The sequence below is a fragment of the Aythya marila genome, assembly GCF_965140915.1.
Source record: "Aythya marila genome assembly, chromosome: 2".
In the NCBI taxonomy this organism is placed as follows: Eukaryota; Metazoa; Chordata; class Aves; order Anseriformes; family Anatidae; genus Aythya; species Aythya marila.
Window position 1 is genome coordinate 29,013,839 of NC_139043.1, and position 18,005 is coordinate 29,031,843.

The 18,005-nt window shown below is 36.5% G+C and overlaps 1 protein-coding gene across 1 annotated transcript in view; it reads right to left on the reverse strand.

Moving 5' to 3' along the window:
* The window catches only part of THSD7A (thrombospondin type 1 domain containing 7A), a 287,238-nt gene that overhangs the window by 130,076 nt on the left and 139,157 nt on the right, over window positions 1–18,005 (reverse strand). Inside the window, exon 4 of the mRNA XM_082755177.1 lies at window positions 688–1,519. Within this exon, the coding sequence (XP_082611303.1) occupies window positions 688–1,519 (832 nt within the window). The remainder of the gene's footprint in view (window positions 1–687; window positions 1,520–18,005) is intronic.

Below are 18,005 nucleotides of genomic sequence, written 5' to 3' on the forward strand. Positions count from 1 at the left end.
AAGGAACAAAGTGAATAATATTGGGAATGAAAAAAAGGTAGGACAAAGGTGCAATAGAAAAAGAAAAAGAAGAAAAGAGTGGGAAAAAGTACATGCAAGAAACAGACATTTCAGTCTCACTTCTAGTAATTTTGCCAAAGGAAGCAAGAAGGACAAATAATATTTCATGTTCTTTTTTTTCAAAACAAAGGTACTGGACAGAATAGATGCCGCCTTCTCACGCAGCCTTTTCCTTCCTGTTTTCTGCTTCCATCATTTATCAGACCCAGTTCGCTTTCCTGTTACTTTTACAGGCAGAGCCTCACAGGCAATATCATCATCCATTCCAAACATGCACGACTTGTTAAAACCTTCAGGTAAAAGTCTGCCTCAATCCACAGGTACAGAGCACACATTTGATGAATATCATCAAAGTTTTCCCCCAAAAGCATGTAGACAAACAGAGGCTATAGAGTTAGCATAGTTTACTAATGCACATTTATGTGATGCTTACTATGATCAACATCATAGCTTGCATGTTTCTTGTCACAGAAACATTTTGAAGAGGGATGTTTGCATTTGAAGTAGTGCATGTGCTGCATTAAGATTCAGGCTTGCGTAAAATAAGAACAGTGTGTGCTTATGCTTGCTTTACCTTAAAGCAAAGAGAGACAAATAAAGATGTGCAAGTTAATAAATAGTGATTACCTCAGAGCAGCAGTTTTCCCATTTCTGTGAGTACATGTAACCTGCCTTGTTTGATACCCAATTTGTATGTCCCAATATTTGCTCTCCTGTCTATTCTGTCTGTTTCGATTCCTCTTCTTCTTAATTAATTCACGAGCCTCAGGATCCCGAACCGCCTTTTCTCTGTCCTTTTCTTTGTCTTTGTTCTTCCCTCGTTTCCTTGCTTGTCGTATTTGTCTTGAATGGGGCACTGAGCATGCGCTCCACGGTCCCACATTTAGGCTATACAGGCTTTCTTCAGCAGCACATGGGCTAGACTGGCAGATCTGAAATTCAGTGAGGTTAGGGCAAGCAGACCCACCAAACTGCGGTGGAGCTACCACGTGCCGAGTTCGATGCTGAAGCCCGCTGCCGCAGGTCTTGGAGCACTCCGACCAGGGGGCGAATTCAGCCACGATGCAATCCTGCCGGCACGGGATGAGGCACGCCTGCTCCTGGCGGGGTTTGGGCTCAAAGTACTCACAGATAACATCCTCAGCCGACACCCCATTGGACTTCTGGATGCAGGTGATGTCCCTTGTCTGGATGCCATCCTCCCCCCTGAGGCACTCCTGGGGCTTCTCATGGCTGCGGGAGAGGACGGGCCGGCACTGGTTCCAGCTACCAATCTGCCAGTCATACAGCTCCTTGTGCCAGTCACAGACACGGAAGCAACTCTGCTGGTTGTCCGGCCGCTCCGGCTGCTTGCAGTTGGTGGGCAGCGTCGTCCAGCCCTCCACATGGGCACACCACACTGCCCGTGTCTGGATGCCACCTGGACCACACTCATCTCCCATGCATCTCCCCCATGGACCTGAAAAACAAGAGAAGACACTAACGTTGCACACATAATTGTTCTTTGGCCATGGTGTTAAGCCAGCCTCGGAGAACCAGTTCTGTATTTCCAACACCTCTAAGAATTTCAAGTCTTGCAGAAACACAAAACAAATACCGGGTTACTCTTCATCTCTTATGATTACGGATACATTTTACTTTTTACCCTAGACAAATTGAGTATTTAAATTCAAGAACGTACACAAGAATTAATCTCATTAGAGAACTAAGAACTGAGTGGTGAGAAAGTCATCATGTGGTTTTGACTAACAAAAAAGGAGACAAAGTCCTTCCCCCCAAAACATGAATGTATACATGAATACCCTTTCTTGGACTGTTTTGGGTGTTGCTTCATGTTTCTACTGTACTCTCTTTGTACTCTCATGTCAACAAATAACCCATTCTCTTTCAGCTGTATTGTGCAAAAGAACAATATAACAAGAACAACATTATACATTTTGAAAACAAAACAAAAACAGAGTTAATTTCAGGTAGACCACTTCTGTTCTTTCCTCTATTATAATTCCTATAAAAAAATAAACAACAAAACTTAAGAAGTGTTTGTTCCAGACAATCTGTGAAATGATTATATGGAACAAATTGTTGAAGACAGAGACATACCAACTGGTAACTCTCCAAAGAACAGAAGTTATTGCTTTTTTTAAATTTCTAAGGTCTGTGATAAATACACCACACATTACTATACTTAGTGACAACCAAATCAATGGAAACCTATATCCTCAAAAGCTCATACGGTTGCTTTTTCAATTATTAAAAACCATGATATTCACCAGGCTCAACTCACTAAATCCACAAATCAGAGAGTAAGGAATTGTATTTTTCCCTATTTTTTAAGGCTCCCCCTCACACAGCTCTACCTTAGAAAGTGTTGTTTACACACTGTGCATTGACTTACTACGGAAAAGGAAAAGTGTAAGCAGTTCAGAAAAAACAAAACAAGCAAAAAAACCACCTATAACAATTTCCCAAAGGAAAATCGTCTACCTGCAGACAGTTGGTCACCCAGAAGGCCTTTTCTTTGACTATGAAGTCCTTATGTTCCATGAAAAATCTGGGACCAATCTACTCAATCCTTATTCATCTGAATGACCCTAATGACCGTACCAAGACTATCAGTGTGAGTAAAGTTGCAGGAATTTCAGGCTTGAGTCTATATTATTTCCAAAGCAGGTTAATAGAAGAACTGTGGTACAGCACAAGAGCAAGGTAAATGAACTATGGTGACAAAAATTATTTAAAGCACCTTCTCTTTGAATGACTGGAAGGCATATGAAGTCATATTTTAGTACTGATTTCCTTGACCCTCAGAACTCTCACTGATTTCAACACAAATATCAGCTCTTGCAGCCCGGAAAGCCAACCATATCCTGGGCTGAAGATAGAAGCATGGCCAGCAGGTCGAGGGAGGTGATTCTGCCCCTCTGCTCCACTCCTACGAGACCCCACCTAGAGTACTGCATTCAACTCTGCAGCCCAGCTGGCTCTAGGAGAGATAGAGAGCAATGACAGTGGCAGAGACCAATTCAGTACTCAGAAACTGCCCCAGTATTTTTGTTTGCTTGTTTGTTTGTTCAGATTAAGTTTGAATTAGGGTTTACAAAATTTAGTTAGAGACACAGAAAAATAAATAAATATTAAATAGATGCATTTCAATTTCCATTACAGCAAGATTACCCTCCTTTTTTTCTAACCAGCCTTCTACAAATGACATAATCACTGTTGCACTTAATTTAGGTGTATTCACACTGAGATGAAGTATCATTTCTCCAGAATACCACTTTGAACATTTGCTAACTTTAAAAGAATAAAATCTGCAGAAAATCAATAACTAACTAAAGCAGAGATATTAATATAAAAGTGACTGAAATAAAGCTAAATTATTCACCTTGCAAACTACAGATTTGTCTTATTAGATCACTGCACCTTGTGTTCAGTGAACACCACATGTGTTCACTGAAATAACCCCTCTTCTTAAAGATGAGGCCTTTACTGTAATTCAGATGAAGAGTTACTGCTTTGGAATTCTACCAAATTTCCAATCATTAATTATCCAAGCAAGCACATCATCTAAAACCAACGTTTGGCATCTAAGTGTTTTCAATCCAATTCATTGACATGCTTATACCAACATGAATGCTAAAAATCTTAGGTTCAGTGTATTAACTACTACCTTTAGCAACGTAAAAAAAAATAAAATAAATTCCATATGTGAACGTGGTAATTGGGAAAAAATAAGTTCTTTTCACTAGATTAAAATAATGTTGTTTTCAGAACAGGATTTTCAATCCAAAGTAACAATGCAGTGCACAGATAGGCTTGTGTCTTAAACATCATTATTCTGCTTTTGCTGAGTAGTGTGCAATTTAAGAAAAGCCAATGAACAACCAAAGGCATTGACATGGCCATCTGAGAAAATGATGTAGGTTTATGTAGTTATAAACACATAGCTAATATTACTGACATATCAGATCCTCCCCCTTATCTACGTAAGTTGATTTTAAAATTAAATTTTTCGTTTTCTAAATTAATTTTTAATTTAAAATTATCTGTTTAGGCCAGGCTAAAAGTGTTCCAGCAGCTTAAATTTTCAGTCTGCTGCATGCTTCCTTGTATGACATAGCATGGCCCTAAAGTCAGACACAGCTTTTGGCAGATCTGCGTAGGGTCTCTCATTAGTTAGCTCCCTCAAAAGAATAAGGAGCTTCCACACTTAAGCAAACCAATCTGCATTTGTGCAGAACCTTAAAAACTGGGGTGGATGTAGATGTTAAAGAAAGAAAGCTGAAAGCAAAAGCAAAAAATAAAACTTAAAAAAGCAGGTAGTAAGACTTGTACACCATTCTCTGCTCACTGAGCCTCAGTGGGGTGCTTCCCACCTGTATGGTGACCTTCTGAGTAGCAGCAAACTCTGTCCTGATGTCTCCAATCTCTAGAAATCCTTCTTTTCCCATAGTTAGGCATCTACTCCCTACCCCTCACTCTCAAACTTTCTTTCTTTTCTATGCTCACTATCTTCACTACCTTTGTAGATGGTTCTAGGCATCTTCAAGGCATTTAACTACATTTAACTTCAAGGCATTTAACACCATCAAAGATTAAAAAAAAAAAAAAAAAGTAACTGGTACTGTTCTTCACAACTAGCCACATTTCTCCTTGGGGTTCTGGAGAATACATGTATAGGGAAAAGAAACAAAAACAAACATTTCCATATTTAGTGCTCACTTAGAACGAGATGAAGTTTCAAGCACACTTCCAACAAATTAATCACAGACTACATATGGATATCTCAGCAATCTCAACACCTAAATTTAGCCCAGTTATCTTAATGGGGAATGAAGGCAGGGAGATGAGGCAAGAGATGGAAACAGGAATTCCCATTTTGTTACATTTATTTAGATTTTAAAAAAATGGGGAAAAATAGAGATGGACAAATTTCTAGCAATACGAACAAAAAATTACTTTGATCAACATTATTCTGAGAAGCAGCAGATCCTTTTTTTATCCTTTTTTTTTTTTTTTCCTTTTGAAAGCAATTTCAAAACCCATATTAGCAAAAACTTCCACTAGTTTTCAGTTGCACACTACTTTCAAATCTCCAGTTAAGTTTATTCCACATTTTTGGATAGGACCATAAGTCACTTTTATTAACCTCAAGCACCTACCAGAAGAGTGCTATTGCAGTACATTTGCCATACAGATCATGCAAAAAGAGAGAGAAAAAAGATCATTTGAAATTCCCTTTACAGGTACCCATCTCTATCTCCAGATTATGAAGAGAGCATACATTAACTCCCATAACTTAAGTGGCCCCAAACACATTGCAAGGATCAATACCAGACATGGCTCATTTGAAAATAATCACAGAAAACATGCAAAGAAATGTCTCTGAACCGTGTAAAATGGCTCTGCAATTTCATCCAAATAACAAGAAATTCATCCCAAAGTAGTCTTAATCCACCGTCAATGTTTTTTCTCCTTTCTCCTTGGAAGAGAAAGCACCCATCCACATGTTTACAACACTCCTTTGACCAATGGTCAAGACATCACTGAAGATTCTTAATACACGATAAAAAAAATAATAATTTGTGAAGACAGAGATTTTGAATGATCCTCGGAGATATAAGAAAACCAAGTACAGATCACCCATGACATTTTTTTTATAGTAAATTATTATTACAGGCACATAATAATTACACATTTTCCTATGCATGAAACTGACCTGCAGCTTGAAATTCATACACGAGACTGCAGAGAACATGAGTATAGATAGACTGACATCCAAGAGATCTCAGGAGGAAATCAGTTTGTGTTCAGCATGGGCCAATGACATTTTTAAATGTGAAATTTGGTGGGAAAATTAATCTAGCAGAAACTAGAATTATAAAAGCATTGTGAATGGGTACCAACCAATGACACTGATATGACCCTCTGAGAGAACTACTTCTCAGCACCTCTAGGGTTATGCAGTTATGAACACATAGCTAATATTAGTGATGTACTGGATCCTCCCCCTTATCTATATATAAGTTGACATTTATCTGAGAAATAAATTAAAAATGCATCTGTTTGGAGTATGAGACTATAAGTATTCTAGCAGCTTACACTTTTCACTATGCTGCACGCTACTTTGTGTGACCATAACAGGGCCCTGAAGTGACACACCTTTGGGTGGATCTGGATAGATAGATAAGCAACTCTGCAGTGCATGAGAGAGAACAGCAGAAGATGTACAGACTTTCAACCACCACACCATGCATAAAGGCTGCAGGGGGTGGGAGGTGGCTGCTCTTTCACAAATCCTCAGCTGATGCTAAGCGCTAGTAACAATAGAAACTCTTTAGAAAAGCTGTCAAGCCTAATAAAGGCCTCATATGATGTTTTAATTTGTTCTCTATGAATATTCCTTAGGTTCTCTGCCCCGTTGAAGCAGTTTGTGCATGCTTGCTTTCCTTGCTGTGCACTGGTCCAGCTACAAGTAGGCAACTGGATGTACATGCACTTCAACAGTTCAGTGCTGAGGAAAAATGCTGCTGTTGTGAACACAAAATAGTGCTTCTTGGCATTTTGTTTTGAACAGATTTAAATGAACATGTCATGGGTTACACGGACTGAGCTGCCCTTGTACCCAGAAAATACCACAATTTATCTGCATATTGTTTAATCAGCATATTAGAAATGGCAATTAAAGAAATAAATAGAAAGCTTGTTTCTTTTTCTGTTGTTTGGAGTTGTCACTGAGGTCATTGTGAGTTTAAAATGTCATCTGTAATTCTTTGTCTTCTAAAGAGATTACCGTAAAATACAATATTAAGATCCCTCCTAAGCTTCTAGAGGATTAACATTTATTTTTGTTTGAGAGCAGGAAAGGAAGTGAATTAACCATTACTGCAAGTTTATTCTGAAATTTCAGGGAGAGATCCTAATGGAACCAAAAAATCAAGACAAATACCCCAATGAAGTCCTGATAACTTTGCAGCTGAGAACAAAGGAAGCTATCATAGAATTTAGTATCTTATATATTAATGCTGTTTCAGATACTTAAATTAACATTATTTAAAAAAGAAAAACAAAACTTATTTTGAACTTTGATCCTGGGCAAATAAGGCTATGTGAAAATCCCATTAGCTTTTGTTCCCATATAAATATAAAAATACAAAAAAGTCCCAGTCTATGCCTAAACAACAACAACAAAAACTCAAACTGATTTCTTTTTATATTTTGATGTACTTTCAGTGAGAACTGTTTTTGACCCATTCTGTGTTACTCGTTTGGTGTCTGTAAGTAGCATTAACAGTTTAATGCCAGAGAGAGACTCGGACTGCACAACACAATGAGCAGATTAGTTTTTAGTATTTTGAGAGGATTGTATTTAAAGAGACTACTGGGAGACTGATTAGCAGAAATCTACTTTTCTTAAGTTTAGAAACAAGCTAGCCCTACAAAATATTGAAGACCTCAAATTTTCTTCATATTAAGGCTGTGATGAAGGCCAGAAAGGTTAAATGGGCGACACAGCTGGGAGTCAGAAAGACAGAAGTATTACAAGATACAGCTCAAGACTACAAGACTAAGCAGCAAATCTCAAGAGAGGTCAAAAAGACACAGATGAAAAAATCTTTGAAGGACTCAGGGGACATCCAGGAATGCAAACTGCAGCCTCTTATAGGGGAGCCAGTCAAAGAGCAGAACAAACAGCAGGCCACCAAGAATAAAATAGGCTCAGAGCAGCAGCCAAAATCACTGACAGGTCTGCTTGACTAAATAAAAACACAAGAAACATCTGTGTAAGTTGATGCAGTATACCTATATTATCTATATTTGCTTTACACAGTTATGGTGACAAAGGAAAAGACACTGCAGCAGCAATGGGTATTTTTATCACAGACAGCATGTAACTGTGAAGGTCTCATCAGGGAAGTGGGTCTCCCTGATACATTGCCTATTACAATGACAAGTAATACAGCAAAATGGTGCAATTCTAGATAAGTTATCAATAAGGTGTTTTTTTTTTTTTAATTTTTATTTTTAATATAGAATTTAATATAAATGCTGCCAACATGACAAGCTGGCAGGATTTGGAAACACAGATTCGATAATTTATACTATCAGGAGTGCCAAGACAGCAGAAGAACACTGATAGACAAAACCTTGATTTTTTTTGCGTCATTCCTGCCCCTAGCAAGTCTCCCTGGGAGCTGCAGGACTTGCTTCATGCTCTGTGAGCCAGCACACTCTCCTCTACAGGAGTGCTATAGATCACCTTGACTGTCATTTCTATTCAATGCTTTTGTCTTTCTTGGCTCTAAGGTTGAAAAGAACATACAAGGTAGTGTTTGATTCACGATATGGAGGTGAGATAAAAGGGGAAAGGATGCTCAACAGAATAAAACACAGCAATATTTGGAACTCAGAGGAAGATAACGGAGAATCAAATGTCTACAAATTACACTCCAAGGTCAAAATTTTTGTTTCCTGAAAGTATACAGGAGAGTGTAAGCCACACTGCAGTTCAAGAAGTTTCAGAATCTAAAGGACAAGTTCAATGTCCTAGGTTAACAGGGAAATATAAAAATTAACTCTAAAAATACAGCAATGAAGATGAATCCAAGATACAAATTTCATATTACCCTAACTTTCCAGAGCACAGTGTATCCCCAAACAATTGAATGAAAATAAAACCCAACTTGAAACTATATAAAAACAGCCATTTTTAAATCTTTCATGCTGTGCATATTTGCACATAAACATTAAGGCATTTTTGTAAGTGTGGGCCCTTTAGTTTTTCACCTATCAATATCCTTTGGGAAAATACACAATACGCAATAATATTCCTGATATTATTAACAGTACAGTAAATAACATTATCAATTTAATTTGAAATTTCACATAAAAACATGATATAATACACATAAAATAAAGAAAAAAAAGAAAAACTGTACCAGTTTAAAATTCTGACATTGGAAATCACAAAAAGCATAACACTTAGTGTTTCCCTAACTGAACATTTCATATTATTACCTATCAAATTGCTGGAACCTTTACTTATTTTCCTTCATCAAGTACTCCTTTTGTGTACTAGAAAACCGGTCTCTCTAAAACATGGTTGTGCACTCCATAAGAAAAAATTTGAACTTAATGTGCTTTTGCAATAACGGAGTAATAAAGAAATATTTTTTTCATCTGTTATAAACATGGAGAGAGACAAAGGTTCTATTTTTACAATTCAACAAATACATAAAAAAAAATAAAATGGCATTGATATATTTTTCCTTTAATATAATGCTAGTTCTTCCCCAGACAGTCAGTTCTGAAAACATAATTCAGCACTTCAGACAAACAGAACTCCTTACATTTGTTACTGTTTAATATTTATTTTGTTGTTCTATGCTGTACAAACTTGGATCTTCAAATAAACTGCATCAGGGTTCATACTTTCCATACCATACTTCTTCCCAAGGTAATGTTAATGTAAAGAAGCGTAACACCCTGAAAATCACTGTCTATACCAAAGCTACTGAGAGCTTCCAGCTCACAGTAGTGGTGCAACTTGATAATCTGAAATATATGCTAGCAAGTATGCAAACGTGAAAGGCTGACAGCTCACAGTGCAGAACTATCTGGCTTTGTGTTGCTGTCATAACCTGTATTGAAACCTTTTCCTTTAGGCTTATCATAAACTTAACCTAATTCTCAAAATATTATTCAGATTTTAAATCTTTTTTTTTTTTTTTTTTTAAGCGTTGCTTCCTTTAACTATTCATTTTTTCTTTACATAGTATAGCAGTAGCAGCCAAAATGAATATTGAATGAATACACTAAAGGAATACTTAATGGAAGCAGCATGCTTTAAAGAGAAATAGAACTGCTATTTTCTACAAAGCAATTATGTTGCTTTGAGCCTCTAGTCACATTATAATACATGTAAATATTTTTGATATTGTAAGATACTGAATAATACAGTTTCTTTTTGCCCACAGTCTGTTTACATATAAAGCTAGTTCCTGAATATTTCTTTGTTTCATTAGAAGTGACGTTAAACCATATTACTGTATTCCTCTCCTTATGTTCACTGAAGTTGCAGTGCTGACTGAAAAGCCAGATAACACTTTCCTGGTAAAACGACAATTCCCATACACAGCAACAGTCTCATAGGCTTCATAAATTGGATGAAAGGCTTCATTAACCTTTGCTTGCATCCATCCCATATGCATGGTTTGGTTTGGTTTCTCATTACTGACACTTGAAAGCTGCTCTGCGTCTCCTCCTAGGACTTGAGTTAGACCAAGTATACCTTCCTAGCCCAGTGCCTAGCTACAGTGACGAAAAGGAGAAGATTGAAGAGGGCACAGGAAGATGGTGAGCATGTATGATGTCTTCCCTGTTACTCTCCAATCTTCCCAGCATTTTCAGCTTACACATCACTGTAGATATCACAGAATTTTCTAGGTTGGAAGAGACCTCAAGATCATCGAGTCCAACCTCTGACCTAACGCTAACAGTCCCCACTAAACCATTTCCCTAAGCTCTACATCTAAACGTCTTTTGAAGACTTCCAGGGATGGTGACTCCACCACTTCCCTGGGCAGCCTGTTCCAGTGCCTCACAAACCTTTCAGTGAAGAAGTTCTTCCTAACATCTAACCTAAAACTCCCCTGGCTCAACTTAAGCCCATTCCCCCTCGTCCTGTCACCAGGCACATGGGAGAACAGGCCAACCCCCACCTCGCTACAGCAAATATGTTGGTACAAATTTTAGAATAAATGGAAACTCCTAGATTATACCACATTCACCTAACATTTCTCACGTACTGGACAAAAACAACAACAAAAATCCACAAAACAATTCAATCCCATGAACAGCAAAGCCAATTATGAGCAAATCTGTGAAATCTATAGTTACTTCCAGTTATTGTAACTACAATTATAAGTTAACATTTTACAATGAAAGCTCTTTCATAATAATACATCAATATTGGAGGTCCAATACAATGATAACATCACCACAAATGATTCTTATCAGTGTCCTTGTAGATTTTTACTGTTCTGTCTGCATCAAAATCTAACTGTAAGGGACAAATTATTGAGAAAACTGATTCAGGATATACTGACTATTAAAGAGGAGGATTTGATTTGCATAGTCTAATACAAAGTTTTCCCTTTTGTTTTGAACTAAGACTCACTGTTTTCCCTGTCATCATTTTACATTCAAATCACTCACAAATATCAAATTCAGTGAAACTGCTGTATTTTAACTGAAATACAACTAAGAAAACCTCTCACTTAACCTGAAAATCTCTTTGCTAGTGCTATTTGCAGTGACTATATATGAAAATAGAGGGTTTTTTTTGTTTGTTTGTTTGTTTGTTTTTGCACTAATTCAACCAATTGATGCTTGCCCTTCACTTTTCATCGCAGTGAACCCCAATTAGATCTAGAACCGCAACTAGTCCATTTGATAACACTTCGAAATCAGCATGTGTTGCAGCACCAATTCCTGCGTACTATTAGAAGAGTTTATTTCTGTGCAGAGTTCAGTGAAATCTCATGGTAATCAGACATATTGAACAGGTTACAGGGACTTTAAGTCAGTTCACTTCTATCATGAATAATTTTGCAATTCCATTTATTAAACATGATTTTCTTCAGCAGTACATGCATGCTGATACATTAAAAAGAGAAGAACGAACATTTCTGAGAAGAAATGCGAACATTTCTTGAATGAACGAACATTCAAGTGAATGGTTTTATTTTTATGCTTCTGTCTCATTTTCTGCCCTTTTATTTCTCTTCCTTGTTCATTGCAGCCTCCTGCTGTGGTGCTGATGGCCAGAAGTGCTGGTTGTGAGGCTGCTGCTACCACGGGGCACATCCATCAGCACAGTCCACAGCACTTGTGCCAGCCCAGCGGTTTGCAGTCCCAGTTTCTACTTACAATAGCCAAGGGCAAACAAGTCAAAAACCTTCCTGAGATATGAAGAAATTTACTGCTACAGCTTTTCAGAGAGAATTCAACTAGGCTACTACAGCCAGACATCAAAAATTACATGTAATATCTGTGGGCGCTCACTTTTTTAAAGGGTCAGACTACCTGCATGATATAATGTTAGACATGGTAGCAGGAAATTGGTTAGAAGAAAAAGACTGCAATTTAGTTGCATAAAGTCAGAAAAAAAAAAAAAAAAAGATTTAGGTTGTACTCCTAGCCTTGCTGCTAGCCTGCTGGATGATCTACATACACCATTCTTGTCTCCTTGCACTTCACTTTCTTCTATGTAAAGTAGGGACAGCAATATTAAATTTTAAAGCCTATTTAGATGTATTGATGAAAAACTGTGCATGAAGTAGCAGTAGGAATACAGTTTCCATCACTGTATCTCTGCAAGCATATAGTTTACTTAATATCTTTCCCTTGAGTTTCATCCTAAATCCCTGTTATGTTGCAAGGTGTGTTTTAATAAGCAAGCAAGAAATCCAGACAGTAAGCAGCTCCTTTCTCTTATTTTTGATAGAAATCTTATTCACAGAGCACAGCACACATCTCATCTGCATCTTCACTCTGCCTCCTTGGTCACAAGAGAGCTAATATAGCTATTTGAGGATCAAATACGAAGATTTCTCATCTCTCTGGATTCTTTAGACTTGTTTTATTTGCCAGTAATGTAATAAAATAAAATAGGAGACCTGAACTTCATGAATACAGCTTAGATAATGTTCTGGACCTGTCCTCATTTTCGTTTTCTTCTAGTTCACTGGAGCAAAGCAAAGTTTCATAAAACTGCCTCTAAGTACAGAACATTACACAGTGTTTCAATTTTATATATTATTTTTATTTACCTTTAAATATTTCATTATTTAAATTGCCTATGTGTTGGACTAAAATAATCAAGTCATAAATCTTTTGAAGTGCACTATGACTTTATGTCTTGCTGGGAGACATTCTCCCAAGCATATTCTCTGTTCATTTATTATTCATTATCAGCTGCAGTTTGGTGAATTCCTATGAAACCCATTTTCAAGTTTTAAATGGCACTTTCCCCTAAAATTGTGGTGCTTTCATTTTATAGACATAGCACTCAAAACTATAGGAAGTCTATGGGAAGGAAAGCCAACTAAGCCATGAGGATGTGTTCAAAATACAGGTGCCGGTAGAGATCAGATGTGGATAGATTTATATTAGTTTTAAGGAAATCTAGCCAGGATAGTACAAAACTAGTCACTGCACTGTATGCAAAATAAATGTCTTCATTTGAGCACTTTATAATTGATCATTTTAATTCCACACACAACTAAGATAAATAATTCAAAAAAAGTATATATTAGTTCCATCTGGCAAATGTGTTCCACGTATATATTAAACTAAATGTTTTTGTCTATTTTTGTGACGTTGGAAATATCTAAAACTCTATGTATTTTTTTTTTCCAAATTATTTTGGAAATAAGCAATAATTTCTATGAAATATTAATGTAAGAAGTTATTTGAACATTTCAGGCCATAGCATAACTTTGCCTTTTAAACAGAACTCCCTGTTAATTACAGAAAGGACTTGCACTTAAAAAATACAGACAATATGGCATTATCACACTGCTCTATTAATAAAACACGTTGGGTTCTTGTAATAATGAAGTGGATCACTACTGCAAAATTTAAGAGAACAAGTATTTTAAGGAGCTAAGGAGTGCATCACAAGAATATCAGAAATCTCTGGGAGCTTTTTTGAAATTCCTCTCATGAATCAAAGAAACAGAAGAGAGGAACACAGAAACTGACCTCTGCTTTAGTGTTCTGTTCTATCACAAAAAAAAAAAAAAAAAAAAAAAAAAAAAAAGGCTTACATATCCATTGCTAGTACCACCTTTGATTTCTGAATTTACTTCACAAAGGTCGTTTTGTAACTAACACTGTAATTTTAGTAGATACTGCTAGGAAACAATACCTCTTTTATTCTTTCATCTTGATGGACACATCCCTAAATAGTGGGTGGGATTTTTTGTTTTATTCCCAGTATCACCTTAAACATTATGTAGATTAGTTGCTATGTTGGCAAACTTCCCAGTTAAGAGATGGCGACAGATGGAGAAGGCATTAGATGACTGCAAACATGCAAAGCTACAAGGGTGAGGAAGTAACAAGGCATAGGGGCAAACTGCATGACTCTCTACAGAAAGGCAAACTCAAGAAATGGATTTTTGTCTTCACTCCCTCTTTGGAAACTAGGCTACATTGTCAATGTTCAGCAATGACGAATATCATTAAACATTCCTCCAAAGTGTTTTTATGTCTCTACTATTTTCCTCTCCTCAAAGATGACAGATTCTCTTTGTCTTCTCCTCTAAACAGGTCCACATTGTCCTCAAGAAAACTGTAAACCTCTGATTTTGTCAGACAATGTAAAAGCACCTAGAAAAGAAAACATGACAGAATACGTACCATGTGGTATTAGTCAGACCATTTTTTTTTTTTTTTACTGTTAAATTTTGAAAGAAATAGAAATTTTCTGAAGCATATCCTGACATCATCTAGGTCAGACTGAACTCATATAGATGATAAAAAGAACCCTGCAGGAAAAGAGAAATTCTTACAAAAATCTTAGCACAAAGTAAAACAGGGCAAGAGAGAACAAGTTGTCCCATGTAAATGCTATTACAGTAAGTAAAGGGACAAAGCAAATTAATCTTTCTTTCAGCCACAATTCTAAAAGCCCATCCAGTAAGGATAATAAATAAGGAAGTACTTCCTCAACCTGTTTCTGTGAAAGGCACAGAAATGTTGAAGTAAATAAAATTGGTGTTTCTATACCTGAATGGAGGGTGCAAAAAGGATAGAGCCATTCTATTTTTAGTGGTGCCCAGTGCCAGGACAAGTGGCAATGGGCACACATTGGAACACGGGAGGTCCAATCTGAACATCAGGAAGCACTTCTTCCCTTTGAGTGTGACTGGCACTGGCACAAGTTGCCCAGAGAGGTTGTGGAATCACCCTTTTTGGAGATAATCAAACACCATCTGGACATGTCTCTTGACAAACAGTTCTTGGTGGGCCTGCACGAGCATGACGTTTGGACAAATTGACCTCTAGATGTACTTTCCAACCTCAACCGTTCTGCGATTGTGTGAAACACAGACATATCAACATGAAATCAGTATCACAAAGGTCAAAGTATTTGGTTATGCATTTTCCAGAATCTCACTTTCCCACCCCACTATGACAAAGTTTAAAACAGCAGGTAAGGACAAAAAGACTTTACAAGTTCCTGAGTAGATACACCCTGAAAGTAGATAGAAAAAAAAAAAAAAAAAAAAAAAAAAAAGCTCTTTGCTAAGGTTTCATGAATTATAGAATTTAGTAGAAAGTCTGTACCTTTCTAGAAATGGCTACCTCCATGCTAGAGATTCTGTATTAGAAAACAGGAAGAAAAACTTGTTTTTTGTTTTTTGTTTTTGTTTTTGTTTAAAAAAAAAAAAACAAAAAACAAAAAAACACTACCACATTTTCCCCATAAACTTAGAAGTGTAATGTGTATTCATGCGTCATCAAATATTAAACATACTTCAGAAATCATTGTTAGAGACATTCACAGTCAACTCCAGTGGAATATAGAAGCAAACATGACAGCAAAATGGCAGAAAAGATTCAAAATTACACATTGAGAAGATATAATGTACCCTTTATGCAATGTACCAGAATCATTAAACCTTATTAAGTTTCATTTTCAACTAGCATTTCAAGTGTACACATATTCATTCTAATTTTTTTCCCCCAACTACCTCAAAATACTTATTTTCCCCATAGTGAAGGAATAGTCCATACACAAGTTTGATTTAAAAGACAAAATACATAGTTGGAGAAATCTATATATTTGAACAAGTGTACCAATCACCCTAACAGAAATTTTAGGAAGCCACTTCAGCTGGAATTAGCAAAACTGTTTGTTTGTTTGTTTTTAAAAAAAAGTGTATGCAAAGCAATTCTGATCAATTCATTAACATTGCCGAAATGATGTTGTGATGTTAGGTTTAGGTAGCTTAATAATTTACTTCACTTCCTTCAACTTTATGATTGATTGGACCTGAACTCCTGTGTGTAACTTTACAACAGAACTTCAAGAAAGAGCAACAAATGTGAGAGTGCCTCTGTGATATAATAATAATAATAATTTTAAAACAAATTTGGAAAGCAACTGTAAATGAGTGAAGATTTACTGTTACACAGCCCAAGGAGGCTCATCACACTAAATAACAAATCTGTTCATTTTAAGACTGAGCTAACATTTTACCACTTTAGTACAGCTTGTTTGGCTACATCACTTAGGAAATTAGAAATGTCATTCTCTATTTTAATTCACCTTCAGGAAAGAAGGTTAACTCATTGGCAGGGAAATTTTAACAGGTCAGATCTTTCAAAATCAATAATGAACTGGGCTGGAGATATCTTTCAGAAGGGATGACTTCAATTAAAGCAGCCCTCACCACAGATAATGAGTAGAGAAGGAAGGTTAGTGTTGGACAAAGAAATGCTCACCCTCTTACCAAATAGGTGATGCAAAGATCCATATCTGCTTGAATTACACTGAAAAAAAAATATATCTTCAAAAGCCTCTGAAAAACAGAAAGGTCTTTTTTTTTTTTTTTTCAAGGAGACTCTCTACAAAGGGGCAACAAAAAGGTGAGAGTGACTGAAAAGTCTTTCCTAATCATTTTTAAAACTGAGTGTGAAAATGTTCTCTGGGATGACTAAGAAAAAAAACTATAAAACTATTATGGGAATTTCAATGTCTCAACAGACATTTACAGTGATCCTATGGCCACTGTTTTTGATTTTTTCTTCCTCCCCTTTTTCTTTCCCCCCTAGAGGACACATAAGTAGTAATTATCCATCCAGGCTACATTTGCAGCCATAAAAATCTCTTATCCTCCTCAGATGCACTAAAGAACAACATTTTTTGTCCAAACAGGGACACATATGCATTTGGCTTAGGTCTCCATTGCAACATAAAATTTGACTCAATTCCAATTTTACTGAAGAACTGGAAAAGCTTTTGTTCCCTTTTAAGATATAAGATTTATGGGTGGACAACAGCAATTTGTCTCAAGGAGAAATTGTTTACCGTAAACTAATTATACATCAAATGCAGGAGCATAAATATGTCTTATGTAATTTGATCTTTGTTACTTTATCCTTGACACCATTGTCAAGGATAACAATTTTTTTTTTCCTCCTTTTTATTATATCATTTGAGATACCTCTTAGTTGGAGTGAAAAATTGTCACAGTCATCTACGGAATGAGCCCAGATGTTTGTTCTACAACAGGTTAATATAGGCTCAACCCAGTATGGCACTGCTGAAAGACATGTCAGCTGGGTAGCAAAGAATATACTCTTAGCCGCATGCATCTGCTTAGTATATGCAAATAACTGTACTTTGCCTAATTAGTAAGCTCTGCATTTTTATTTATTTTTTTTTTTAAGGCAATGAACCTATTCCAGAGTAGGAGGTTATAGCAAGAAGAAAACTGATTTTATGCAGTTGATCAGAATTTCCTTAGAATAGCATAGGACCACCTGCATCTTATCAAAGATTGGTATTATAAAATAAAACTTGAACAGGGCGAGAAGCAACAGGAATCAAAACAGAATTGATATTTCTTTTTCAACCGTTCAAACACCTTACCAAAAAGATAGTATTCTCTGCCTAGATGTCTTGAAGTTGAAACTAGATGCTCTTCTGGAAGCTGCACTCAATTGCTTAAATGCATTTTATTAGTCTAAGAAACAACCACGTCTGGCCTTCCTATATTAGATGCTGTGCAACTTCAGAGAAGTAGAGAGTAGGTGCTACACCCAAGGTGTTCAGAAATCACATCAGGCACAGGGGAGGTATATGTAATGCACATACATAATAAACCAGATGATGATTGCAAATAAGTTAGATTTATTTTTTTTCTTTT